This window comes from Emydura macquarii, unplaced genomic scaffold (assembly GCF_026122565.2).
Source record: "Emydura macquarii macquarii isolate MOO-44397 ecotype Brisbane River unplaced genomic scaffold, CSIRO-AGI_Emac_v2 contig_2205, whole genome shotgun sequence".
Classification (NCBI taxonomy): domain Eukaryota; kingdom Metazoa; phylum Chordata; order Testudines; family Chelidae; genus Emydura; species Emydura macquarii.
In genome coordinates this window covers 12761139-12788213 of record NW_027132342.1, presented here as the reverse complement: position 1 = coordinate 12788213, position 27075 = coordinate 12761139, and the positions used below count along the sequence as shown (strand labels likewise).

The 27075-nt window shown below is 40.1% G+C and overlaps 1 protein-coding gene across 3 annotated transcripts in view; it reads right to left on the bottom strand.

Moving 5' to 3' along the window:
- Window positions 1-1227: 1227 nt before the first annotated feature.
- The window catches only part of ABTB3 (ankyrin repeat and BTB domain containing 3), a 244069-nt gene continuing 218221 nt past the window's right edge, over window positions 1228-27075 (bottom strand). For 2 of the 3 annotated variants that reach the window (XM_067559382.1, XM_067559383.1), the window contains 6 exons: window positions 17192-17297; window positions 16365-16467; window positions 11959-12040; window positions 10580-10648; window positions 7172-7285; window positions 1228-3172 (listed from right to left, as the gene is read on the bottom strand). In XM_067559382.1, the coding sequence (XP_067415483.1) occupies window positions 2963-3172; window positions 7172-7285; window positions 10580-10648; window positions 11959-12040; window positions 16365-16467; window positions 17192-17297 (684 nt within the window). In that variant the 3' untranslated portion in view covers window positions 1228-2962. Of the gene's footprint in view, window positions 3173-4916; window positions 5110-7171; window positions 7286-10579; window positions 10649-11958; window positions 12041-16364; window positions 16468-17191; window positions 17298-27075 lie in introns of those variants that run through there. The other variant, XM_067559384.1, reaches the window with a different exon arrangement.

Here is a 27075-nt window from a genome sequence, read left to right as displayed (position 1 = left end):
GCTACAGAAATCAATAGCCAGAATCCTCTTCCAGGATCATTTTTGATCCCACTGACTTCTATAGTCTTGTTCTCCTGTACATGCTTAATTGAGACCAGCAAAGCAGATCTCATGGTAGCAGTAAGTTAAATCTGAAGGCTTATGTACTGAAACACCAAGCATTAGATTGTGCTCAGTGTTCCAGATTAATGAGCCCCTGAAGTAGTAAAGGGAATGCACAAATCTATGGGTTGACACAGTCCTGCTGAAGGAGGTTTGTGTTGTTTGTTTAGAGGCAGGTGTACTGTGCTGCTACTGATTTTGGGTCTAATTTTGCCTTGCAAGATCTCACACACTTCCTTTTTAGTCCATGATGTACACACACTGAAGGCCAGAATTTGTCCCTTTGTTCCTAAAAGAATACTTCTAGTGAATGCAATGCTCATGGAAGATGTGCTAGGGATAGACAGCACAAGTGAAGTCCTCTGTTTAGAAGCAACACAGATATAACAAAGTCAGTGACACTTCAAGCTTACCAGCACAGCCCTTCCAATGTGTCTCAGTCCTAACCTAAAGGAGCCAAGTCTCAGGGAGAATGAGTGAAATCTCCCTTCCCCATTCAGTCTTTGATTTTTTTGCTGACAGTATCAAAGAAAGTTACACCTACTGGGGTGGATTTCTGTGCTGGTGACATCAGTCTACATCAACATTCCAACAAGTAACCCAGGGGTATAGGGCTTTATATCCCATTACCAATGCCCTGGACCACTATTAATGTATGCATTGAAGCCATTTCTACATAAATTGTGGTTATCATCATGTTAGACACCAGATTGCCTAGCTGTATTTATACCTGTGCTTTTCCTTCCCACAGAGAAAAATTCTGCTTGTGGATACATGTGCCTGCCATGCCTGATGACTTCAGTGGGAACTCTGTGTGTACCTGAGAATAGAAATTGGCCTTCTTCATTACTGGGTAAAAAAATATGGAACATTATAATTTTATATTTAGAGGAGTTAACATTAAGCTGTTGGGTGAGATTTGTTTTTATTATGTAGATTGTTACCAATATGGAAGAATGGGTTTCAATGAGTGAGGAAGCACACCAAACTATAATATAAGCACCCCCAAGAGTTCCAGTCTGCTATCCATGTTCTTGCTTCTCTAGCACTGCAACATTCACAGAAAAGTAAGTCACCGGTAGCTAAAAGTTCTAGACATCTTATATGACATATCATATGCAGAAACAAATTGTCTGATAATTCATTGTTAGGCTGACATGCTGTGTCTCTATGACAATAATGGTAGTTTAGACAATTTTGTAATTTGTTGCAGATACTGTATAGGCTGTACAATGACCAAGCATACAGGAGGATTTACAGATCAGAACAATAAAACAGCTTCCTATCATGTTGATAACTAATGCAAAGACTGTTTTCTGAGCATTCCAAAAGCTATAAACATGAAATAGCATCTGACATAAATACTCTAACAAAAGACCAAGAAGTTACCATGCACTGTCAAATTAAAGCATCTAAAATCTGTGAACTGGGCACAGTTTCAAAAAGCATGCTAGAAAAGAAATACATATAATTTTGCCACTGAAAAGTTAGCGCCTTTCTCCTACTCTTTACTGAGAGTCTTACCTCTGTTTTAAATCAACCGATTCATGAAAGGTATCATCAAAGATAAGGTGTCAGGAAAACTGTGGCACTTAACAGATTTCTCTTGCTAACAGTAAGCTGCAAAATAAATTGAGCCCTGACACTGAACACCTCCACTGTAGGTAACCTATACATTCTCAGGATACAGTAAGAAATCATTCTATAGTACATATTTAATAATAATTTAAAAAAGTCTAACTTAGTCACAATCTCTGGCCAGTAGCGAAGTATTGACATGTTACTAGAATAAAGGCTGATATTAACTCCTCCATGTAACAAAGAGAAATCAGCATCTTCCAACATGTCTCTCTGGGAATCATCTCACTACCATTTGCACTAAGAAAAAAAGTAAATATGCTAATTTCACAAATGGAGTTTGACAAAAACTTTGCATTTGTCTTGGCAAAACAAAGCACAAACATAACATTTCACAGGTACAGTTTGTTATTTGAGTTTGTTATTGTTTTTAACCCCAAATCACAACTAGCATGCAGATTTTTATTCCCCAACTACTGTATTAGATATGGTCTTGGTAATGTACCTCTTTGGTGTAATCATAGCCATGTAGGCAAGATTATACCATCTTAGGAAAGAATACAAGCAAAACCTGATCATATGTATACAATATTTACACAGTGAACGTTTAAAAAACAAAACATGTTACACAGATTCTCAAACACAACTCTGTCAAAAATGAATTTTTAAGCTTAAGAAATAGATTTTAAACTACAAGGCCACCCCATTTTTTATGAACAATTTAAAAAAGTTCCCACCCCTAAAAATTTGCCAGTATATTTCCTCCTTTATAACAGTCTTACCAACTCTCTAACACAGTTGACCCTTGTGCAACAGTAACTAACAAATCTTATATTTCTTAAATGCACAATATAATGGACTCTGGAACAGCTACAGTATAGTTCTTAAATGTATAGCACGGTGGAGCAAAATAACCTTAAATAACCCATTTGTCAATGTGAAGTGGTTCATGGCATCATTATTCAGGCAGAAGCATCTGTTGTTCATTGGTGTGTTCTGGCTTTTATTGGCAGTAGCTCCATGGCCACACTTTTGCATTCAGAACTGAGCATCACCGTAATTCACGGAATAGCATCATATCCTTGTTTCTCAAAAATGGGTTGGAGCCATATGTACAGTATTCCCTCATCTAAGTGAGGCTGCAATCTAAAAGCAGCACTTTTGGCCAACAAAAAATATATATATTCCAGTGTGAAGTAGAATTTTGTGTGTTCATTTAAGCAACTGCAACAGGAGACTTAACTCGCAGGGTCTTTTCCGAGCGTGATCGCCTTCCTGAACTTTATACAACGGAGCCCTTGGAAGAAGACAAATGGATTGACTGAATCCTTGTCGCCAACGTCCTCTGTAAGTCTTGTAGTACATTCTGACCAGATGTGTCACCATTCTTGTCATACAACAGCTGTTTGAAAGCTTCATTTTCAATGAGGACCATCATATTTTTTAGAAAGTAGCCTTCACAATAGGAGGATAGTTCTGTGACTCCGAGAAACTACAAAAAGAAAGGTAACCACTCTGATACGTGTGCATCAATAAATGCTGTTCATTTCAAGTAAAGATGACAAACCACACACAAATAAATATACAAGCTACGTTTTTCAGATGGGAATTTTGACACATACATGCATGTGTATGTCAAATGGTATTACACATTGTTGGGTTCAAATGACATATTCCAGACTTCAGGCTACATCAATAAGCTAAGGTCGTCTTGGAGGCAAAATTCCAAGGTAGAATTTCCAGTCCCATGGAAAACAATGGGATTTTTGTCATGGACCTCATCGGGGCCAAGATTTTGCCCCAAAGTTTCCATCATCAAAACCAGTAGATTTGGGGAGATCTGCTAGAGGCCAAGTTTATCAGCACTGTTTCCCAGCATTCCTGCCAAGCATGACCTGGCACCGCTATCAGAAGTAACTTCATACAGACAAGTACTCTTGGCCTGAGGTGAAATAACTCCAGTTGAAAAATTGCTGCTATGTGTACAGCACATGAAGTATGTTGCTTTTTGGACTACTACATCCCCATTACACTCAATGTATCCCATCTTGCTTGCGAGTAAGCAAGCACTAAGTGAGCCACTAGAGCACAGGAAGTAGCAATTGCATCAAGAGCAAATGGCCTGATCCTGAGTTTATGCAAGTAGTAGCCCTGAGTATTCCAGTCAAGGACTAGGCCCTGGTGTTCTGCAAAGTATACAGAAAAGTGCTCCATGCATTCATCAGCCTGGGCAAACTCCTGGTGTGTCTGAGCCCGGAGAACAAATGGAAAGCTTTGGACATCGTAATGGATGGAGCTGCCTGGAGGCCTATGGAAGCCAGAACTGTACACAGCTTTTCCTATCTTTAGCCTCAGGATCTTTACTTTGTTTGCAGTGTCTAGAAAGTAGGGTCTGTAGTACAATCCCACCACTAAATAAACAGTCTGTGGAAGACGCAAATGTTGATTTAAAAAAACGGGACAGAATTCTGTACAGCTTAAGGCAGGTTAGGAACTTTCTAAAAGAGAGAATTATTTTGGATTCAGAAGGTCAGATGATCAGCTGGTGTAAATTGCGGTCACTCCATTGAAGTCAGGGAGTTGGGTTAATTTACACCATCTGAGGATTTGGATCAGAAAGTGGATTAATTTTCTTTGGTGGATTTATATTGTTCTCTTAGGCTTTCACTCCATTCATCTTTACTCCTCTTTCCATTCTCTTCACTCGCTTTTTCAATATACAGTATATTTCATTGAGGAAATAATATATTTTTCTTTTCATTCTTATTGTTAATCTGATTCCCAGCCAGCATGTTGGGGAAGTGCATATTATGATGTGTACTCTCAAAACGCCTATTGACTTCACTGGAAATTTGGGGTATACATGGAAAGCACAACTGGTACCTTGTAGAAACTAATTAACCAGTGTCACCAATGCAATTTGCCAATTAATTTTGTTTTTCTCTGAAGAGAACACACAGTAAAGAGGCTCTTGAGTAAAAATGAAAACTTGAAAGCTATACTAATCAAATGACCATATCTTCCTAGAGTTCTTTACAATCACAGGAATGGAAAGTCTTCAGCAATGATTTAAATGAGCTGGATATTCAGAATATAACACTATTCCATGTCATAGAGTTAACTAATGCACTGTGATATGGGGCACTGTATGCCAGCAGAAGACAAGAAATGGAGGCTTGTTGAAAAACCTGCATTCTGAGCAGGGTGAGAAGAATTTAATAGAATGAACTGTGAGCAATTTAACAATTAATGGGTCATCAAGGTCCAAAGTGAAGGATCTTGGTCTCACAAGTCTGCCGTGTAGAGCCCTTCCACTGCCAGAAGTCAGTGACTGCTACATGCATGCATAGAAGTGAACTAGGGTAGAGATTCAGCATGTGCCCTTCAATGGGGCTACTCACATGCTTAAGTGTTTTGCTGAATCAGGACCTAGAGAGACAAAAAGTCCAGTGTAGATTATCTCATTTTTTAAAGAAAAGGCCCAAGAGCGGAAATCAAAATTGAAGTTATTCATTTTATCTGGGATTAAAAACTCCCTGATAAATCCAGAAGTTGTCTCACAAACTGGGAAATAAATCAGGTGCCTTTCAAGGTAGAGGATGCTGATGTTCCTTCATATTTATCTATCACAAAAGACAAGTCTATGGATACATTTCATATATAATTCATTTTCAGGAGTGAAATTTTTTACTATTTCAAAAGCTGATGATAATATACCTATGCACACCAATACATAGCATTATATATGGGGAATACATGATTGTGAGAAATAAAGATTTGATCAGTAGGAGTTGGGAATAGCCTGTAGATTATCTCAAATGAGTGCTGATCAAATCCCTAGGTCACACCACACCCTTATATCTTTTGTATGTGCCACATGTTACAGAAAAATAATTTTAGGAATGCTTGTAAAATATTTTTATTGGGACTATTTTTGTATCGCTCCTCCTGCAAAGCCTTAGTTAATGTGAGTTCAACTATAAAATACTCAAAAGGGAGGAAAAAATAAAACTAAGAAATGTAAAACACCCCCATAAATGACCTAAAATAGTTTTTCCAAATCTAAAAATGTCATGCTTTAATGTCCTATAACTCAGGGTCCCTTGGAAGATTATGGAATACTGGATTTCATTGGAAAGCTGGGAATTTTTCCTCTCCAATGGTATAAAAGTCTTATTACTATCTCTGAGAGTTGTAAGACATTAGACTTTGACAATGTGTTGCTTTTAGATACAGAAAAGCTGTCTATTACTAAGGCTGAGTATCACACATCCTGGGCCTCTAGTGAGGGTAATTTTAGTGGAAAATCACCATCTGCAAGATGAAGGAAGGAACATTTTTAGCAAGTTGATTTTTTTTTTAAAGGGAACTGTTATTAATGATCTGGAGGCTGGGGTGGATTTTTCCCTCAGCAACTTTGTAGAAGACACTACACTGGGGGGAGTGGTTGATACGCTGGAGGGTAGGGATAGGATACAATGTGACCTAGACAAATTGGAGGATTGGGCCAAAAAAAATCTGATGAGGTTCAACAAGACCAAGTGCAGAGTCCTGCACTTAGGATGGAAGAATCCCATGCACTGCTACCAACTGGCTAGGCAGCAGTTCTGCAAAAAAGGACGTAGGGTTTACAGTGGACAAGAAGCTGGACACGAGTCAGAAGGGTGCCCTTATTGCCAAGAAGGCTAACAACATGTTGGGCTGCATTAGTAGGAGCATTGCCAGCAGATCAAGGGAAGTGATTATTCCTCTATTCAGCACTGGTGAGGCCACATTTGAAGTATTGTGTCCAGTTTTGGGCTCCTCACTATAGAAAGGATGTGGACAAATTAGAGAGAGTTCAGAGGAGGGCAACAAAAATGATTAGGAAGCTGGAGCACATGACTTATGAGGAGAGGCTGAGGGAACTAGGCTTGTTTAGTCTGCAGAAGAGAAGAATGAGGGGGGATTTGATAGCTGCCTTTAACTACCTGAAAGGGGATTCCAGGGAAGATGGAGCTAGGCTGTTTTCAGTGGTGATAGATGACAGAACTAGGAGCAATGGTCTCAAGTTACAGTGGGGGAGGTCTAGGTTGGATATTAGGAAAAAGAATTTTCACTAGGAGGGTGGTGAAGCAGTGGAATGGGTTACCTAGGGAGGTAGCAGAATCTCCATCCTTGGAGGTTTTTAAGGCCCAGTTTGAGAAAGCCCTGGCTGGGATGATTTAGTTGGGGTTGGTCCTGCTCTGAGCAGGGGTTGGACTAGATGATCTCCTGAGGTCCTTTCCAACCATAATCTTCCATGATTCTGTTTGAAATGGTTTAGGGTGTGGAAAGTTAGAGTTGTTAATCCCAGAGATCTGGCCTACTGGGACATTTGATGAGGTCAGATACATGTGACAAATTGCACATGCATGTGGTACATTTATAACTGCCTATTATATGGCTACTACCTTCACACACTCAGGGTGTGGACAGACACACACATGCACACATATACAATTGTTTTTACCTTGGCATGATTATAAATATCCACACAGTTTTCTGTGTTTATACTTTTTGCACAGATGATCTCACAGTGTCGTTGCAAAGCTTCAAGTTGGAAAAATTTAGCCGCAGAGAGAAGCTAAAAAGCAGATTAAAATATCATTAGAAGTGCTGAACAGGACAGTATTAAAAGTTTTCATTTGCAGTGATTTCCTCACTATTTTATTACATTTACACATAGTCTTATAATTAATTACGTTTAAAAGTCAGTCATTTAACTGCCATAATAAGAGGTTCTTTTGCTGATTTTCCCCCTTTTACTATTACAAAGGGAAGTAACATAACAGCTCAAACGATCATGAGCAGCTGTCAATAGGTGATGAGTGGAAAACAGAACATTCAGATCCAGATGCTGCCATTTTTTGGGGGGAGGAGGGACAAAAGTGTGTAAGTTCTTCTGGTCTCTGGGCACTACAGGGGAAGCAGCATAACGATCAGAGCCTACAGCCCTTCCACAAATATGACTCTGAATGGAAGAACTGACACAGCTCACTTTAGAAACAAACTGCCGGGGTTTAACCCTCCTATATGCAATAGCACAAACAGAAGTTATGGGCTTGATGCAGGAATTACAGGGTGAAAACCTATGGCCTGTGCTATGCAGGTGGTTGGACTAGACTATTGTAATAGTCCCTTCTGGTCTTAAAATATACGAAATCAGGTTGGTTCAAACTTTTTATCTCAGGTGGTGGAAGAGGGTGGTGCAGGCAGAGCTCCACCCAATTCCTCTTCCAGCTGGTGGGAGACAAGAAGCTCTGCCAGGTGAAATCCTGGATACATAGAAGTCAACAAGAGTTTTGCCATTGACTTCAGTGGGGTCAGGATTTCACTTGTTGTCTATTTTCCTTCCTTTCTGGCTGGTGAAAGGACTCTACACCATTTTTTCTCCTCCCTAAGAATGGTCCCATTGCCTCTCTCTTGCTTAGAAGGTAAGCAGGGGTTCTTCAGAGCTTGGCAGTTTGTTCTGATCAATACATATATATCAGGTTGAGCTGGGAGCTCTATCTATCTTTATGCATTTATATAGCACTTATAACAGGGCATTGGAATACCCAACAAAGAGATGTTCAGTGGGACCTAACAGTGCATTTACACTGCAAGCCAGGGCTATTAGGAAAAAACTGTTAGAAAGTTGTTCTGGCACTGCCCATCCACTCACTCCAGCTCTACTCTAATCCCATGAGTAAATCCAAATTCTGGAAACTCGCAGTGCTGATGTGATAACAGCCAGTTGGCCCCAATAATGAATTGCAGCAAAGATTTCAGTATTTCCTGTGCTTCTTGTTACCACATTTATAATGAAGCAAGTTGCTAAATATAACTTTAGAAAACTAGGGCCATATCCAGGGTCCAGCTGCCACCGTGGCTCAAGGAGTCAGGCCTGTGGTCCACAAAGGCTCTTAAACCATGAGTAACAAAGGGAATCCTGAGGGATTATTAGAAGCCCTCTCTTAGGCAGCTGCATAATCTTTACAAGGCTATCCAACCCCTCCCCTTTTGTCCAATACAGCTGCCATATTTGACAGTCAAGCTTCTGGGAACACCCTCAGAAGGGAAAATGTGCAGGGCTTGGACCCCCATATAAGGCCAAATAATGTTTCTCTTTCCCCATCCAGTCAACTATTGGGGTGGTCACTATATATATAGTCTAGATTCAGGAAGAGGAATGGAGTGTCACAAAAGCAGTGTGAATGACCAATAGAGTTCCAGAGTGCATCTTGTTTGTTACCTAGTTGATCATATATAGAGAACTATATCTGTAAAGTTGTCATCCTGCCTTGTTTGAGAACACTTTTTGCAGGAAGGGTTAGGGCTTATAGATCTCTTTGCAAAGTTGTGGGAGTGAATTAGAAAAATAACAACTAATTTTATTAAGAGTAAGAAAGTTAATTCAACTGAGTTTAGTTAAAACTGCACCACCAAACTGGAGAGGACTAATTCTAGTTTTGTCTGCTTATAAAAATATCCCCCCTTCCAAACTTCCTCAGCAGGATTGTTATAAATATCAGTGATTTTAATATGTCATGTCCTATATTTGTTTTATCTGATATAACCTGAATGCTGTTAATATGAAAGCTTCCAACTCAGACTGGTGAAGAATTTGCCCAAACGTGCCTTAGCTTGTGTTTTATTGGGAGCCATTTGGTTGAACAATGGTTGATAATGACAATGCCAATTTTGGTTGGATGTATTCCTGGAAGTTTCAGCACATGACATAATCTTTAATTAAAGATTAATCTTTAATTCTTGGAGACTTCAAGACAATCCTGGATGGTTGGCAACCCTACACTGCACCAACCTAACCCTCTCGTGGAGGTGGAGTTATTAAGTTGGCGTAGCAGGTGACTTACAATGGTGGGAGTGACATTAAAACATAGATGCCTTGCGTCGACCTAACTCTGACCAGGGCTCAGATTCAATCTGTTTATTTTTTTTTGAGGTTGGGGAGAAGATGACAAAGTATAACTTGACTCTTTGGATAGAAGGATAAGCTTTTAGAATAAAAAGATTCCCCTCTTCCCTACCTCAGGTGGCAGTTTAAGGTCCCAATTCAGTAACACAGTTAAGCACATGCCTATGTGAAGACTTGACTTCAATGGAACTACTCACGTGCTTAAAGTTAGGCACATGCTTTCATATCTTCCTGAATGAGGATCTAAATGAGATGCTTCTACTTTTCTGAGACCTATCTAGACATCTGCCTCCTAGCTAACAACCCCAGAGACACAGCTTTAAAAGAAACAGACTGATTCAAGAGACAGCCTATTAAGACTAAGAGATTGAGAATGTTGTACCATACTGAAGGGAATATTTCCATATTTTGAGCTTTCCGCTCAACTAGAAGAACTTCTCAGAGTGTCTGGCCAGATGTTTTAGTTCAAATTATCTTTTGCTCTGTGATTTTTCTCTCTTTTTTGTACTATGTCCAATAAAACCTGCTTTTATTTAAATGAACTGGAATTGGGGGTAGAGGCTGCAAGTTGGATATTCACAGTTGTGGAATGTCAGTGAGGATCAACTCCAAACTCAGGGAAACAGGAAGAAGTGGGGGAGTGACAGTCTGAGACTGGAGGAAGAAATGCAAGTCCCTTCTGGCTCCAGCCCACGGCACGCATGCACATCCACAGTTGTAATACAAATAGGGACCATCACTTGAACAAGAAGGTTTTGATTCCTTTCCTTAAAAAGTGCAGATAGATGCCACTGAAGACATAGGGGAAACTAAGGGCATGTCTACACTGCGAATGACCTGGTGAAGAGTTCTTTGCTGTTTGCCAATACTTGATGGAGACCATTTCCATGTGCAGCTATATGAACACTGGATAGATCACTTATTGTAACTCCAATCTGAATTAAGTAAAATACCTCTTACCTCCATTATTTCGTTATTCTTAATCAGGAGTGATTCTGCACCACCATAGTAAAGGTACTGCATAACCAGCTGAAACAAAACAAAGAGACTGTTTGCTTATGAAAAGCAATCCAAGATAGCACATGCTTATTATGTATGTCTGCCTTTCATTATCCTGCCTCCCTTTGCTTCAGCAGTCATTGTCATTAGTGTAACATGATGGGGCACATAAAGCCATATCATTTCTCTTGAGTGAAAAACATGAAAAGGAAGAGGTTACTATGAAAAATAAGCAGCTTTGGAAAAGTCACACTTGAGCAGCACCTTTAACTTTGTATCATGGGAAAGGTGGTGGGCAGGGGGAGCATGTGAGGCTACTAAACAATGTGCAGGGCTAAGGATTGGTCGGTAAAACCAGCTGAAAACCCGCAGGTCTCAGGCCATACATAAGTATCTTCTCTGTCTTTGCACAGTTCTAGGCTTCTCTTCATGGATAGCATGGCGTCTTCCAACCCCTATCAGCTAAGTGCTGTGATTCTCCAAAGAGGTCCAGATAGCTCAAAGGACAAATTGATCCTGGCTCATTCATTTTCTGATACCCTTTTTACACCATCTATTCAGGAGAACATGTCAATATAGCGACTGTTCCCTGATTCCTTCCTTTCTGGGGAACCACACACCCCTCCTTCACACAGTTCTGTAGCCAAGCATGGCTGGTGAGAAGGTTTCTCCTGGGGCTTTGCATTACAATATGGGCCAAATAATATTCTCTGCAGGGAACTTAGATTAAGTTTAAATGTTATTGCAGGCAACTGTAAACTACACTGAAAAATATTTGCAGGCTCTAACAATCAATAAATGGAACTGTCATTGCTCTGGTTAAAATGAACTTTTCTTAGGCAGGCAAGTTCTTGAATATGCTGCATCTAGTCTAATATGCAGGCAGATAAGTTTGGCTCTACATTTTCACACAAGTAATTATAAAATTTGATTAAACAATATTGCTAGGAAAAGAAAGTCCTCAACATCCTCCAAGCTTGTGCGCAGGAATACCCAACATGAGCGAAAAAAAACCCAAAGTCTATGCAAATGTTTCACTGAAATGCACTGCTCTGTCTTCAAAGACTATATAAGTGAAAAATATACAGTTATATCTAATCACTCACATGTTATTTATATATATATACTATTTATGTGCACACACACACACACACACACACACACACACACTATAATGCAGGTTACTGTATAAAGGGAGTTGAGACCTTTGCTTATGAAACTGTTACTCTGAAATATGATATGACTCTTTCACTAAATGTAATTACATTAATTTGTGTTGGATACATACAATTGTTGATGCCACACATTCTATTCAGATGGTATGTGGGCACTGACTTTACCTGAAATATGGGATACTTCACATAGCTGATCTCAATACAAGTACTCTCAGATGAGGGTTTGCTAGACAGCAGTGCTTTAAACCTAAATAAAAATGAGCAAGATTGAAATATCACTACAATTACCTTTATGCTGAAATATAGCTCCATGGAAGGGAGGTTACCATCAATTACTGTGAAAATAGGACATTAGAATGCAGAAGAGCTTAGTGGGATTTATATCCTGAAGTATATGAAGATTTATACACTGTAGCAGAGGGTATGTCTACACCTGAATTGGAAGCCAGACTGCGGCTCAGCATAGACACTGCAGCACGGCCTACCCATGCTAGCCTTACTCTAGTTAGCACAGCTCAAATTAACAGTGAAGACACGGCAGTGTGGACCCCAGAGCAGGCTAGCAATGTGAGTTCATACCCAGGTTGTTGGCAGGCCTGTACAGCCCATGCTGCTACACCTTCATTGCTATTTTCAGTCAAGCTAGCTAGATGAAAGCTAGCACAGGTATCCCTATTTGAGCTACAATCACATCTTTGATTGCAGTGTAGATGTACTCTTAGAGGCATGTAATCAAATTCAAATTGAAAATATGGAAACCTCATTTACTAGGACCTTTCATTCTGAATTTTTGGAAAATGTATCTAATTTTGTGAAAAAACCTACCTAGGAAATATGGATGTTGTGCTCACTTGGAACTTATTACAGGACGAGGGACTTAATGTGTCTTTGCTTGAAGACAGGGCCACATTTGAGTAAAACTTGAAACTTTTAAAACTTGAACATTTCTTTTTGGATTAAAATCAAATTGCATTTTAAATATTTGCTGCTTTTTTTCCCTCTCACATCTCCATTGCGCTGGCTTGCAAAATGGCTAGGACAAAATGCTGATGATTCTGCACAAAGAAGTTTAACACTTTAATGCAAGTTTAATACAATTGTTTAGGATGGGAAGAGAAAGATTGGATATATCACTGTTCTCAGAATGTTAAATTTCTCATTTCAACCATCGATTTGGACATAAAAGAGTAGAATTCATTTAAGTTAATTATAATTGTCTGTGATGTTGGTACCTATAAATCTAGGATTCCCATTTTAGCTTTTATAAATGTTTAAGTGCCTAGATTGGGATTAACATCCTTAGAAACTGAAGAGCTCTTTTTGGCCCGATTCAAAAAAACATTTCTTCTCAGAATAGCACATAAGCATTGTCCTAGACAGGGGACAGACTTACACAAGGGTCTAAATGTTTTCCTTAATCAGGGCCTGAATGCACACCTTCATGCACAGAACAGCTAAGCAAGGTCAGCAAATGTGCAGTGTTCCCTTGTTCTCGAAGGACTACCTTTTTAATGTACCTCTGCTAAGTTTGGCAGCTTGTGCTGGTCCTTTTTGTTATCAAGGACATATCTCCAGTTGAAACTAGTCTGAGACCACCCACTCAATTCACAAGCAGCCAGCAGATAGTAAATGCTTTCATTCAGAACCAGTACAGGCTGTATTCAAACCAGTACTTCAGAGCTGAAAGGCCTGAGACTGCATTACCACCAGTTCTCTATTCCACTGACTCCTCTTGATTGCTTTGGTTTTTTGCCTTTGATGCATCTCAGAATATTCAGGATATCCTTTAAACTCTTGCCATTTTATTTCATGTCTCAGAGCATTCTCTTATATGCCTATCTTCCTTCTCAATGCTTTTCCATAGCAGACAATGCAATTCCTTTATTGATTGCTGTGTTAGGGCTGGTTACAACTTTGTTTTTTGGGTGTATGTGTGTAAATGTAGTATTTTAATTAGGTGTTGACAGCCAAATAGTTATTTCCTACCACTTAAAACAAAAGAAAGCTGAGAATCATGAAATAGCACAGTCTGTAAAATTTTGTCTGAGAAGGGTGATGCACAGCCATACCCGCTCAATTATATTTTCCTTGTAAAATCCGGCTCCAGGGAAACATTCCCAGTCCCTTACACTTGTTTTTAGGTATCTACATTTAAAGGTGTGTTTTCTAGATAGTGGGAAACTGTTTCCTAGGTTAATAATTACATATTTGGGGGGGAGAGATACTTGTGTGTTTAGACTTCAAGTGCCCCTATTTTTCTCTCCAGTGTTAGAAAGTATGATAGACAGAAAAGAGATTTTCCCACTCCCTAAAGCAGTAACCGAAACCTTATACCGAAGGCACAGTTAAGAAAATGAGCTGGATTGATCATAGATACTAGGGTTGAAAGCCTGCCTCACTGAAGCCAATGGAAGTTTTATGACCGTCTTCAATAGGACCAGAATTTTCAGACATTTTTCAAAAGTTAACCCACAGAATCTCCTTCACCTTTCTCAAAAGAGACCTTCTCTCACTTAGCTCTTCCCTGCTCCCCAACTTACCAGGCAAAAACCCCAACCCCCTGCAAATGGGTGCTGAGTCTCCTGAGATTCTCATGATTTATCTCCCTGCTGGACAGCTTTTCAGCATGGTACTGCTACAGGCTTCATGCCCATTTTTCTCATGTGTGAAACAAGGGGAGAGATCTGGCAAAGCAAGCCACCAATGCAGGCAGTGGAAGAAGGGAAGATTTCCAGAGGTGGGGACATGTGATGGAAATGGCTCCACCCAGAAGTCCCAACCTGGAACTTCCTCCCCTGCCCAGAGAGCCTCCCTCCATCCACAGCAAAGCACCTCCTACAGACTGCCCTTATAAAAATGGACATTCCTGAAAGTTTAAAACATGTGTGTTTGTCAATGTATTTCTAATGTGTCTACCACCATACTATCTACTCTAGGAACGACCAGCATCCTAAGGGTTAATGAACAAATGCCATTCCTAGTTATAACATTCTTAACATAGATCAACAGCAATCATTTCTTGGGGTAATTACAGAATTTCCATGTTCACAGAAAACTGACACTTCATAAAGACAGCACTATCGAAAGGTGCCACTATACCCATCACACTGAAAGCACTTGTTTTCTATACCTGCAGACATTCCACAATTGTCACAAGAACTAGTCTTTATTTAGTTACTTATTTTACTTTCAAGGCAATTCATTTTTCAGGAAGTATTTTCGCATTTGTCATTCATCAAGAGATCCCTGCCCTGCAGTCCTCACTTGGGCAAAACTCCCATTGATTTCAGTAGGAACTTTGACTACACTGTGGCTATAGGATTGGACAGTTATGTTTTTTGGGTGATCTTGCTGGCTATTGCCCTTCACCCCTTCATTCTTCAGGGTTGGTGGGGTGATTTTTTTGGTTAATTTCTCTCGTTTCCTGACTGCTCACTGCAACAGTTTTCTCTTGTTCACCAAGCAGCCATGTTGATGAGATTCCTTTCAACGTAAGGCAAGTGGTCTGGGTCTTGGCTACCTAAGAAACAGCCTTCACTCCCTATGCACCATCTTGAACAAGTGAGGTGCTTCTGTTAACCATCTCAAGATTTGAACACAAATGAAAGTAGGCAGGGCATTGTTAGAAACATTTACTCTGGAATTCCCTCTTCTTGATGGTTCACTAGATCTTCTGGGTATGGTACAAGCCCAGCTTATCTGTTAAGAGAAGTATTTGCTAGAGCGTGGCCTTGTTGCAGCAGTTTAACTAAAACAGGTTTAAAAACCAATTTAGTTAAATTGGTGCAAACTCCTGTATGGATACATTTATATCTGTTTAAAACTGGCTACACTGATTAGATTGCACCTGTATATTTACAAACACATGTTAAACTGAAATAAGCTGCTCAAACCAAAATAAGAGCATCTACACAAAATTTGCACTGGGCTAGCTAAAACACACCTTTAGTTAAACTGATGTGAATCTGTATATCGACTAGGCCTGTGACTGGAAGATGAAGGGAGCCCTGCTTAAAGCTAGTCTGGAGCTGGTGTTCTGAGTTCCAGCCTTTGGAGTAGGGGATTGACAATGAATGCTGCCACTGGAAGTAGCCTGGCATGTTTCTGTACATTTCATTCCATTTTTAAAAAAATGTAAACTCTCTCAATGGGCTGTGTGATGGAGACTTGTTTGTATAAATAAAATGCACGCAGGAAAGGTGCAATGCAGCCTTTGGCCATTCAACATAGATGAAAACAGCTTAAAAAGAGTGTGACTCTTTCATGACTAGGGCTCCGATCCTGCAATGAGCTCCATGCAAGCGTACTCCTGTGTCCATATGGAGCCCCACTGACTTCTGCACAGGTGCAAAGATTTGCAAGCATGGTGTGTATTACAAGATTGGGCACTACAGCCCTTCATTTGTTAAATGCACTACAAACCAAGCAAAACCATGCTGTCAAGAAATTGCTCTCTAATCCAACTCAAAGACTAAAGCCCATTACCCGAATCATCAGTACCAACAAATCTCAACAATAGAAAAGAACAAATTATTTGTGTTTATTTTAAAAATATACATCTGTACATTTACCTTGGGGATGCAGTAAATAGTAATACTCGATGTGCATAAAATGGTCTTCCTTCCACCAGAAATGTAACATCTGACATCTCTTTATTGTTAAGAAAATGGGGATCTGGAATCACAAAAGGAAAAAAAAAAACTTAGTTGGGAACTGGTGAAATATATAGAATGCATTTTCCTGTTTTGATGAGAAAAGACAAAAGCTTAAGGGGACATGTTTTTAAATGAGAAAAGCCTGTGAAGCTGGTTTGAATAATCTAAGATGGAAGATACATAGATATTTTAATGGAATCTATAAAAAGTACATTAAAAAAACTCAGAAAATCATTTTTATCTCATATAAGATAACAGTCATCCATCGTATGCAGTTCATTCTAGACTTGAGGGTGAAGTTTGAACATCCCTAGTCCTGTTCTCTTTTTGCACCTATTGATGTCTGTACCTAAGCAGACACAAGAGGCTCTAATTCTCATGTACACTAAGGCCCTTTTATACCACACTGGCAGTGTTGCCTTAGTGTCAATGAATTGTTCCGAAGAGTAACTTGCAAAAATACAGGCTCAATCCTGGGCATCCAAGATGCCTGTCGATTTCAATGGAAATTTTCTGATCATAACAACTGCATAGTATATAGAAGAATGCAGTGGCTTCAGAGCATTCAAACTGAAATCACATTTCTGATGCCAGAGTTCTTGCAGCAATACTTAGAAACCCAAATACTTATTTCATTTAACTAATTTTTTATTAACGTTTTCCCTCTTTTCTTTCTTTTGCTCTCTCCAAATCCTAGGACATTATTCCAAGGATATCATGTCTGCACTTCACCTGACACTTACCTAAACGAGAAGTCTGCTTTCGTTTGATTTCAACAAGCTTTGGAATGGGATAGGGTCCATAGCAATGAGTGAAAATAACAGACAGTTGTTGACTTATCACTTCATTCTAAGCAAAAGAAATAAATACAAATATAAACTTGTGGATTAACAAGTACAAACTCAAATCATTCCTGAGAGTTCCCTGAATAACACACAATTCTAAGGGGAAAAAAATGTGGTTACCGAAAGCTCTATCAAAAATTTTGATTTACAATTATTATTACAATTATTCTTATCCAACCCCCAATTATCCACTTTTTTGTTGTTACTCCCTCCTAATATGCATCACTTAAATGAAAAAATACTCTATCAGAAGCCTTTTTTACCCAAATAAATTCCATATGAACTGTTCCCTTCAGATAAGCAGAGTTCTACTGAAATATGGATTTAATTTCATTAAAATTCATTTTTACTGTAAAATGACTAAGCTGGCTTTTAAAAATGGTTTATTTTCTTTTTTTAGGAGAACAAGAGTTACTAAATAAACATATCTGCAATGTGCAAAAGCTCCTGAAAACAGACCCTGCTTTGTATTCTGATAGCTATTTTATATCTTGCAATATAATCTCTTAATTTAATTCTAGTTATGCCAATGTTGTAATTTTGTATCCTTTTCACTGGTATTTACCATATTGGTGTTACTCTAGCTTCTGTAAACGAGGAAGGATTGTCTAATGGTTCAGCCACTAACCTGAGTCTCACAGCTGGATTCAGTTCTGCCACAAGTTTCCTGTGTGATCTTGGGCAAGTAATTTACAGGTAAATTTTCAACAATGTCTACGTGTCTTAGGAGTTTAAGTCCTATTTTTCAAAGGTTTTCAGGTGCTTAAAGATGCAGATAGGCACTTATTTGGATTTTCAAAAGTGCCTAGCTGACTAACACCTGCCAGTTTCAATGGGAGTTAGGTGCCTTGGAAAATCCCACTACGCATCTTTAGGCATCTAAATACCTTTAAAGAGCTGGTCTGTCGGCCCTTATGAGCCTAAATCTCATTGAAAGTCAATGGGACTTTGGCTTCTAAGTGCCTAAATCACTTTTGAAAATGGAACTATGTGCTTCTGAAAGTGTCAAATCTCTGCTGGTGAAAACTGGGGCAGCTTCACTGAAGTCAATGGGCTACTAGGCCAATTAACACAAGCAGAGAATGTGGCCCTTAATTCCTCTGGGCCTCAGTTCCCACCTGTAAAATGGGGATAACAGTAATTCCTTGCCTCACAGGGATGTTGTGAGAATGAACATGTTGAAGACTCTGAGGAGCTCAGATACTACAGCGATGAGGGCCGCAGAAACAGCCAGGCAGATAGATAGAAAATAAACATAACATTAAAAAATGTGAGTTGTTAAATTCCATACTTAAAATATCTGCCTGGTGCATAGAACAGAAAGTGAAGCTTTAATTCCTAAGCACATTTTACTAAATTATAGAAATAGTCACTTATTCCTTAACTTACATAAAATGTTAGATGATGTGGAAAAGATATTGGAACAACTGTTCTAATGTATTGATTAGTATAAGAAAAATACATAGGGTCAAAATGTGCCCTCAGAGGTGCGCATGCATGTCCCCATGACTTTGAAGGAAATTGCACACTAGCACCCAAGGACAGAATGTGTCTCCTATTATTTCAGATTTAATGCTAAGAGAAACACTCGGAAGTATATTGCATTGGTACTTGTGTAATCAGAGCCAAGCAACTCAGATTGTCAAAAAGGGTCAAATGTGTTTTTCACTGAAAACCTGGGCAGGGAGTCTGGGAATACAGCTCAACAGACAGAGGAAAAACACTGCTGTTTTGCTTAAAGAAACTGGTGACAAGGAGGACATTATACACTAGAAGCATACTTATATGTAGTGTTTTTCATACGGAGCTTAGCAAAGTACTTTACAAAAAGAGTGAATCACATGCCTAAGAGAAAAGGAAGATTTAAGGCCAGATTTAAAGAGGAAAATGACTGCATGCCCTTCCTATATTACTGGTACAACCACTGTTTTGTAACTGGTTCATGACATACATCTGACCCAGTTACTACACACATGGCTGACCTGTGTCCACAGAGCAGGGTTGTTTGGTTTTGGGTTTTTTTTTGGCAGCACACTCATGTGTCAACCAAGATTAAGCATCCACATCTACCATGCCGTCAAAGGGTGTTTGTATCAGTGCTATATGGGGAAATCTGGGCAGCTATCCCCAAGTGCCTCACCAGGAGATAGAGTGTTTGAAGAACATGCACAGCAGTGGCACCAGCGCATGTGGAACATTGCACTCTGGGAGGTCTTACCACACAGAGAACTGGGAAGGAGGAGGGATGGCCAACCTGGTTACACAGGCATGGTTACACTGCAAAATATGGTGTGACAAATTGGTTACAGGAAGACAGCCATGTGCCAGCTTAGGCCACTGAGCAGTGCAAAGTATTGTCAGCTGCCACAAGTTATTAAAATTTTATTAACCATGTGGTATGCAGACACAAATCACATCATGAGGCTGTTGTGTCACTGACTACAAACTTGCTTAAAAGATGTAATGTAGACAGGGCCTAAGTTACACTACCTGGCTGTGCAATGGATTTACACATGGTATACCGATTAAGAAAAGTGGAGCAAGGCAGAGGGCAAAAGGGGATAGGGGCAGAGGTCTGAGTAAAAGAGATCTGACTCGTGGAGTTGTGCAGCCCAGGCTGGTGTGACTAAGAATGCCTTGTGGGTGATACAGGTCACACGAGTAAGTCATACAACTCCCCAAATAAATGACATGGGATGTATATATGACAACAAATCACACAGGTGCTTATGTGTCTGGTTTTGGAGTTTCTGATCTTTTCTGGGAACACAGATTTATAGGAAAGAGATCTTACAGTTGGAAACTCCATCCCATCTTGGCGGATGAAGATCTGGCCTCAGTTATTCGTGCCTTTGCTACCTCTTGGTTGGACTGCAGCACTGCAATACACCTGGGCATGAAGCCTTCAGCACTTGGGAAACTTCAACTAGTTCAGAATGCTGCAGAGCGTCTCCTCAAGCAACACAGGCCACCATGAATACATCAAGCCTGTCTTCGGCTCTCTATACTGGCCTCCATGGAATATTGAATTAAATCGAGGTCTCAATCCTTAACTTCAAAACTCTCCATGTCCTGGGCCCAAGATATCTAAAAGATTGTCTAAAGCACTTGGATAAAGACCATAGTCAACAGATTCACTCCTTTGGCACAATGGAGCTTGCAGTAATAAGGGTAAAGCTTGCCTGTGCAGAGAGACAGCTTTCTCTAGGGTTGGTCCAAGACTATGGAATGAACTCCCCAAGGAACTAAGGACCACCACAAACCTCACCGCTTTCCGCTCCAAGTGCAAGGTGCATTTCTTTGACCTTGCCTTCTCTTACATAAACACAGAGTAACAGGTGTATAGATATACATAAACCTACACACTATCAAAACAAGACACTCCATTGCACCCGTTTCTCCCTCTGAGAGAGGATGAGAGAACAAACAACACATGGCAGATGCACAGTCACATTGCTTAATGCACTGCTGAAAGGCATACAGATACTACAGTGATGTGCACACTATAAAATTCTATGTAGAGTAGAATATAAGAGAAAGCAAAACCAAATGAATCATTCTATTTTACCCAGTGTGGAACTTCATATTTGTAGTACCATCTGTAGTTTTCATTTTGGGGACAGTCCAGACATATGGTTAGTGATGACAAAGTCAGTAGTTCACAAGATCAACAGACATGGCTGAAAGGCCAAAAATAGCTAAGCTAAAAAGTCGACAGGAGGGTAAGTAACTGCTAGTTCAGATTCACGGTTCCTAAACAATTAGTTTTCACCAAGGACGTGGAGAGAAAAGGGGAAAGTCATTATAACAGGGCAGCTCAGACTCCTCCACACATGCCAGCCTTTGAGGGTTGTGGATACTGGATATGATCTCTGAAGCCTGCAGATTTTAACAATAAATGAGGCAGGAAGAAGTAGCAGAGAGGGCAGATAAAAGGGAGCCTTTGTCACAGATGGAAGTCTATGATCCTGGGTTGCTGAGTAAGAAATAGCTTTCACAGAGGAACTTAAGGCCAAATTCTGCTCTTGGTTGTGTGTGTGGGACTCCCATTGAACTAACTGGGAGCCAATCACAAGCAACTAAGAACGGGGCTTGGCCCATTAAAATTGCCATACTGGAAGAGAGAAACAACTCAGTAAATCCAACATTCCTTCAGACAGTGGCCTTTACTGGATAGTCCAGAGCCTGCCATGGTTACTAAACTCACCCTGATAAACACCTGGACAATGATGAAATATTATGGGACAAAATTCTTCTTTACCCCCTTCAGGTCAGCTTATCCCTATCACCCCACCAACTTGATTAGAAAGTAAAGGAGAAGCAGGAACTTCTTTTGTGAAGGTTGATGTTGAAATTGAAGGATCACACAAAAATTTGTCTTTTTGCTGCAGTCTGATGTTGGAAAGATTTTGCCAGCATGTGTGATGCTGAGAACTGGACTGAGGCCAACCTCCTTGCATACGTGAGTATTCAGTCATAGGTGAGGAGAGTTGGATGTGTTTCTATATGGTATGAGAGGGAATACAGTTTGGCACTGGACATAATGAGGATATTACCCAGCCGAGGGGTAATTTACACAAATGCAAGAAGGAACAACAGCTCACTCAGTAAATAGAGATGGTATTTCTGGTAGGCAGTCAGTAGGAAACTTTGCTTTGTAAGGACAAAGGCAGTTTTCTGCCTTAAAAGCATTCTTCAGACAAGATCAAAAGCCATTTGCAATATTTCGTGAATATGTTGCATTGAATTGTTTAGGGGGAAGAATGAGTTTCTCTTTCTAAGCAAAGCTGAACCCTTTCAAGCTCCCTGCGCAGAGACCCTTTGCTTGCTATTCTGGAGCAGAAGAAGGATGACAGAACAAGCCAGTGGGCTGTATGGGCAGATTGTTTTTCAAAACCCCCTTTGTTGAAGGTCTGTGGCAATGCTCAGAAAAGGCTACTCTGAACAGTTTGCTCCTTAGAGTTCCCCTCACTGAACCCATCCCATTTTATGGCCCCAATCATGCAAGGTGCTGAACACCCTTGGAGATACTGAACACCCGCCAGTCCCATTTACTTCCAATAGGTACTGAGGGCACTCAGCTCCTCATAGGATCACATCCCCAGAGAGAACATTAATAGGACTTTTTTATTTATTTATGATGTCCAGTTAGGTTGAAATTCAACTCTTCTCTTTCTTTCTGACTTCTGAGACACTTGTCTGTGCCCTGATCCTCTCCTACAACCTCTTCCACTCCCATATTGCTCTTCAGTCTGTCCAAAATGCAGCTGCTAAGACTGTTGATTAGACCATATCACTCCTATCCTCAACTCCCTCCACTTAGCTCTGTAACAAATTATGCTTCTTGTCCTTTCCTTTGAAGACCTGCACATCGATGCCCCAGACTGTGTTTTGGATCAGGTTTCTAATCATGTCCTCCTCCCCCAACCCTCACCTCTGCCAACCTCCCCATTACCTTGGTTTCCTTCTCCTGCTATTGTTTCATGCTAAACCCAACGTGGTAGGCCCTCAAATTCCTCCAAAAGACTCACTTTGCCACCAGGCCCCCAAACACTAACCTATAGTAGTCACCTACCTTCTAAACAGAAAAGTAACGTTCTAAGTTAACAATTCCTCTGGGCCTCTCTGCCTTTTAGTTGGTATCCTCTTCGAACAGAGACATAGTGTAGCTCAGGGAAATAGGGATGTATGCAAAGGTGCCTTTAAGCCACTTTTGCTCTCCCACATCCTGGAACTGCTCAAAGCCTGGCCAGTCCTTGGCAAAACATACAGCAGCCTGAAGGCTGCTCTACACTATGCTGTTTCCCATGACCCCAATGGGCCATTCCAGCAGTGGGAGATTAGCACAGTGGACCAGTCTATTGAGGGACCAGTCCATGGCAGGCAGAGATGCCCCAAGTGATTACTCTGGCCAAGACCCCTCACCACCACAGAGGGACAATATGGAGTTAAGTGGTAGAGAGGCTGTTGTGTGGGACCCCCATAGCTGAATGAATACTCCCACCTTAGTAAGGGATTTTCTTTGCCATCTCTGTGAATCTTTTTATCCTACCCCAGGTATTCCTAGTGAGGCTCTCCAGTAGAATTCACTTTCATCAACTGCATCAAAACTGGTTAAATGTCACTTTAGAGGGCTGCTCCTAGATGATTAAGTAGCATACACATAATTAGTATTAGTCAACAACTGTAACATAGAGAAGCCCTAGAGGTTGGAGGTACAGTAGAAGGAATGAGCTGCATAATAAAATAGGTTTTATTAGCAGCAGATGCAGCTCTTCCATGGCAGAATGGAATTAATCACAGGTGATGCTGGGAAAACTGCCAAGATTCTGTTTCAAAAGGTTCTTTATATCACAGCCATGCATTGTGTACAGAAATCTCAGAGCCAGGAGCAGAGTCTAAACCCTGGGTGATAAACCAGAAGAGGGCAGACATATCATAGAAACACAATGCATCCAGTCTCTGACAACGCAGGTGTCACATACACAGCATTTAAAAAAAACCTGTGAAACTGCTCAACTATCCTTTGGGTGAAGTACAGGTAAGAACGCATACAAGGCAGGAAAATCAAATCCAGGTTAGTATCAATATGAATCCATGCTACAAAAACAGAATGATACTGAGTTAATAATCTGTTATTAACATGCCACTCTGTACCTGATGTTCACTTCTCACATGGAGAATACAAGATGCACATGTGTGGAAGATTCGGGTCCTGGATACCCTGAACTGTTTAGGCACAGAAGCACTGAAAATGATGACAGGCAACACTACAGAACACTGCAATTACCAGAGTATGGTGAAAAATGTTTTAAGAGTTCATCCAAGGGCCCAGAATAAAAGATCCATCATCTACTTATCTGAAATTCAGACAAAATTGCACTAGTCATCTTGGAGATTCTTTAAAACGGTCACTGTTGACAACCATGGATAACTTAGAGGTGGTCCCTCGTGCAGGTTGCACTGTATTTTTCTTCTAGCTGGGCAGTACATACTTTTACAACACAAAAAATAAAATGAAAATTGTGAATATTTTGACTTGGAACTCCTGCTGTAATGCCTCATGTACCCATTCTCCTCTACAGGGTGGGCTCCCCTGGTTGGACTACAACTCCCATGATGCACCATGATCTCCCCTCTTGGAGATGGAAGGTAGTGCATCATGGGAGTCCTTGACCATCGTACATCATGGAAAATGTATTTCCAGCCAGGGTGCCCAGCCTATAGAGGAGAATGGGGACATAAAGCAACCAAACTACAACTTCCACAAGGTGCAGTGGCAGCATTTCCAAATCAAAATATTATGGTTATCAGCCAAAGTACTTCAGTTTTCAAGAGTTTGAATTTTTGATAAAAATTCAAAATATTCTGTGGAAAGCAGAAATTTTTTGTGAAAAATTTTGTTTTTGTCAAAAACCCAATTTTCTGTTGAAAAATAATTTCAATGGGAATTTTTCAACCAGTCCTAGATGGGCCTTTCCTTCCTTCCTTCCTGCCCAACAAAGGGAAGCACACTCTACACCCTTCTAAGGGATGGCCCCTAGGAGGTCAGGGAGATACAATGCCTCCTAGATCTCCTGCTAGGACACTGGGGCTAACTCATCTTCACAAGCAGTGTTCTTCAGTTAGTCAATTTCAGCCTTTCACACTGCTAGGGCCTGGAAGGGAAATTTTCTAAGGGAGACCAAACCCATAATTTCCCACTTGGTTATACTTTGTTCAGTGTAACATATATCCAGTTTCCTCACCCTCCAACCCGACATCATGGGTTGTCCATGGCCTTCTGGAGAACTTTTAAGATTTCCAGAAGCTGTGCCTGGACCTTCATTTTAGCTGAAATGGGAAGGGGAGAGGAGTGGAAGAAAAGATATCAACTGCACCTGCTGAATTGCTTAGATCTTTGGAATACCCCGAGGGACTTTCTCCAGAAATTTGTTTTAAAATAGATGAAAGCTGGCAGCACTGTGTAGGATGCCCATCTCCTCCCCTCCTTCTCTTTTTAAGTTTCAACTTCTAATTATTCTCCTACTTTATATCAGATATTTTAGGTTTTTCCTATTGCTCCTGTTGCTTCCAGAGACATGAAAATTGTTTTTCCAGTAGTTAATACTTCTTGCCAGACAGAGGCTCATAAGTGCTGCTATTTCTGAAGGGATGGATGTTTTTTATAGAATTATAGAAATGTAGAGCTGGAAGGGACCTCCAAAATTCAAGTCCAGCCCCAGGACTAAGTAAATCTAGTCCATTTTTGGGCAAAAGTTTTAAAAACACATAAGAATCTAAGTTCCATTTACTCTCAGTGAGATGTAAGCTAGTCACCTGAGTCACTAGTGAAAATGGGACTTAGGATCCTAAATCACTTAGATATTTTTTGAAAATGTTGTGTAGCTCCCATTTCTGTTTGTTGCCTGTTTTCCCTCTTCTCCTCCACTCTTTCATCTTTGATCTCAGCTTCTACTCTTCCTTTACATTTTCTCACTCACACCTCTCTTTGTCAATCTTCTATTTTACCCACTGTCCTTGACATCTCCCTCTTCTCCTTACCTTCTTTCACCTAGCTGTAACTGTTCAGGCTTAAGTGTCCAGATTCTGATCCAGAGATGGATAGAATTAATTATGATTCCTAGAAATCCATTTATGTGCTTAAAATAAAGCTGATTAATGTTCAAAAATTGATTGCTACCTGCTGTGTGCAGAGTAGAGCTGGGTCAAATGTTTTTCAAATTTTCAACAAAATTCATTGCAAATTTGTGAAAATCTTTTTTTGTGGGTTTTTTTTTTTTTTTTTGACCAGCTTAGAACGTTGTTGACATTTTTTGAAAATCTGAAATTTTGAGAAAACATTTTTGGGGGAAAAAAAACAAAAAAAAAACAAAAAACCATCTGCATTGCTTAGCCAACTCTACTACAAAGCATGGTTAATAATCCACTAATGGACTATGTCCTGGATAGACCTAAAATATCACCAGTAGGAACCACAGGGAAGCTGCAGAATGCTACTGGGTAGAGGTGTGAAGGCCCTTCCAAAAGGTTTCATATGTTTTTGTCTGATCAATGTGTCACCAGGAAACTGGACATATGGAGAGATCCTATAGCATCAGGCCATGATTCAGGAAAGCATCTCTGTTCATGATAGTGCTTAAGCACAGGCAATGGGATGTAAGCATGTGCTTAGGCACTGTCCTGAATTTGAGCTTCAGATAGGATCCAACAGAGTGGCATATATCAGCCCCATGCCCACACTATGAAAGAGCCTAGGTGCTGGGGGCAGTGAGAAGGTTGCAGGAGCCAATATTTTGAATTTTTTTAATATTCATATCTGAAAACTAGCCCAAGACATCTAAAGACAATATGATATTAACATCCATGGACAAAGTACGCCTTGCAGATGCCAGTTCTTTCTTTGATACTGCTGACAACATCTCTTGCTGTACTGCATGGAACTCCGGTGATTTTAATTTGAATCTGAGTTCAGCGTATGCAGCATATTTGAGATCTGAGACCAAACATCCTTAAAAGTTTGGGGGTGGTCAGATGGGGGGTTTTAGTTCTTTAGTTTAGGCTCTAGGATCTAGCTTTCTTCTCCACTCATAACCAGTAGCCATATTACAGTCAAACACTGCTGGAACATTTCAGAGAGTTCATTTTTATAAACAAGAAACAAAGAAAAGTCTCTCTCATTTGATTTGACGCTGTCTTCATGGAGATATTTTTTCACAGACTAGAGGAATGTACATATTCTGTAAAAGGGCAGAATAACAATCCAAAGCCAGCTTTGCATG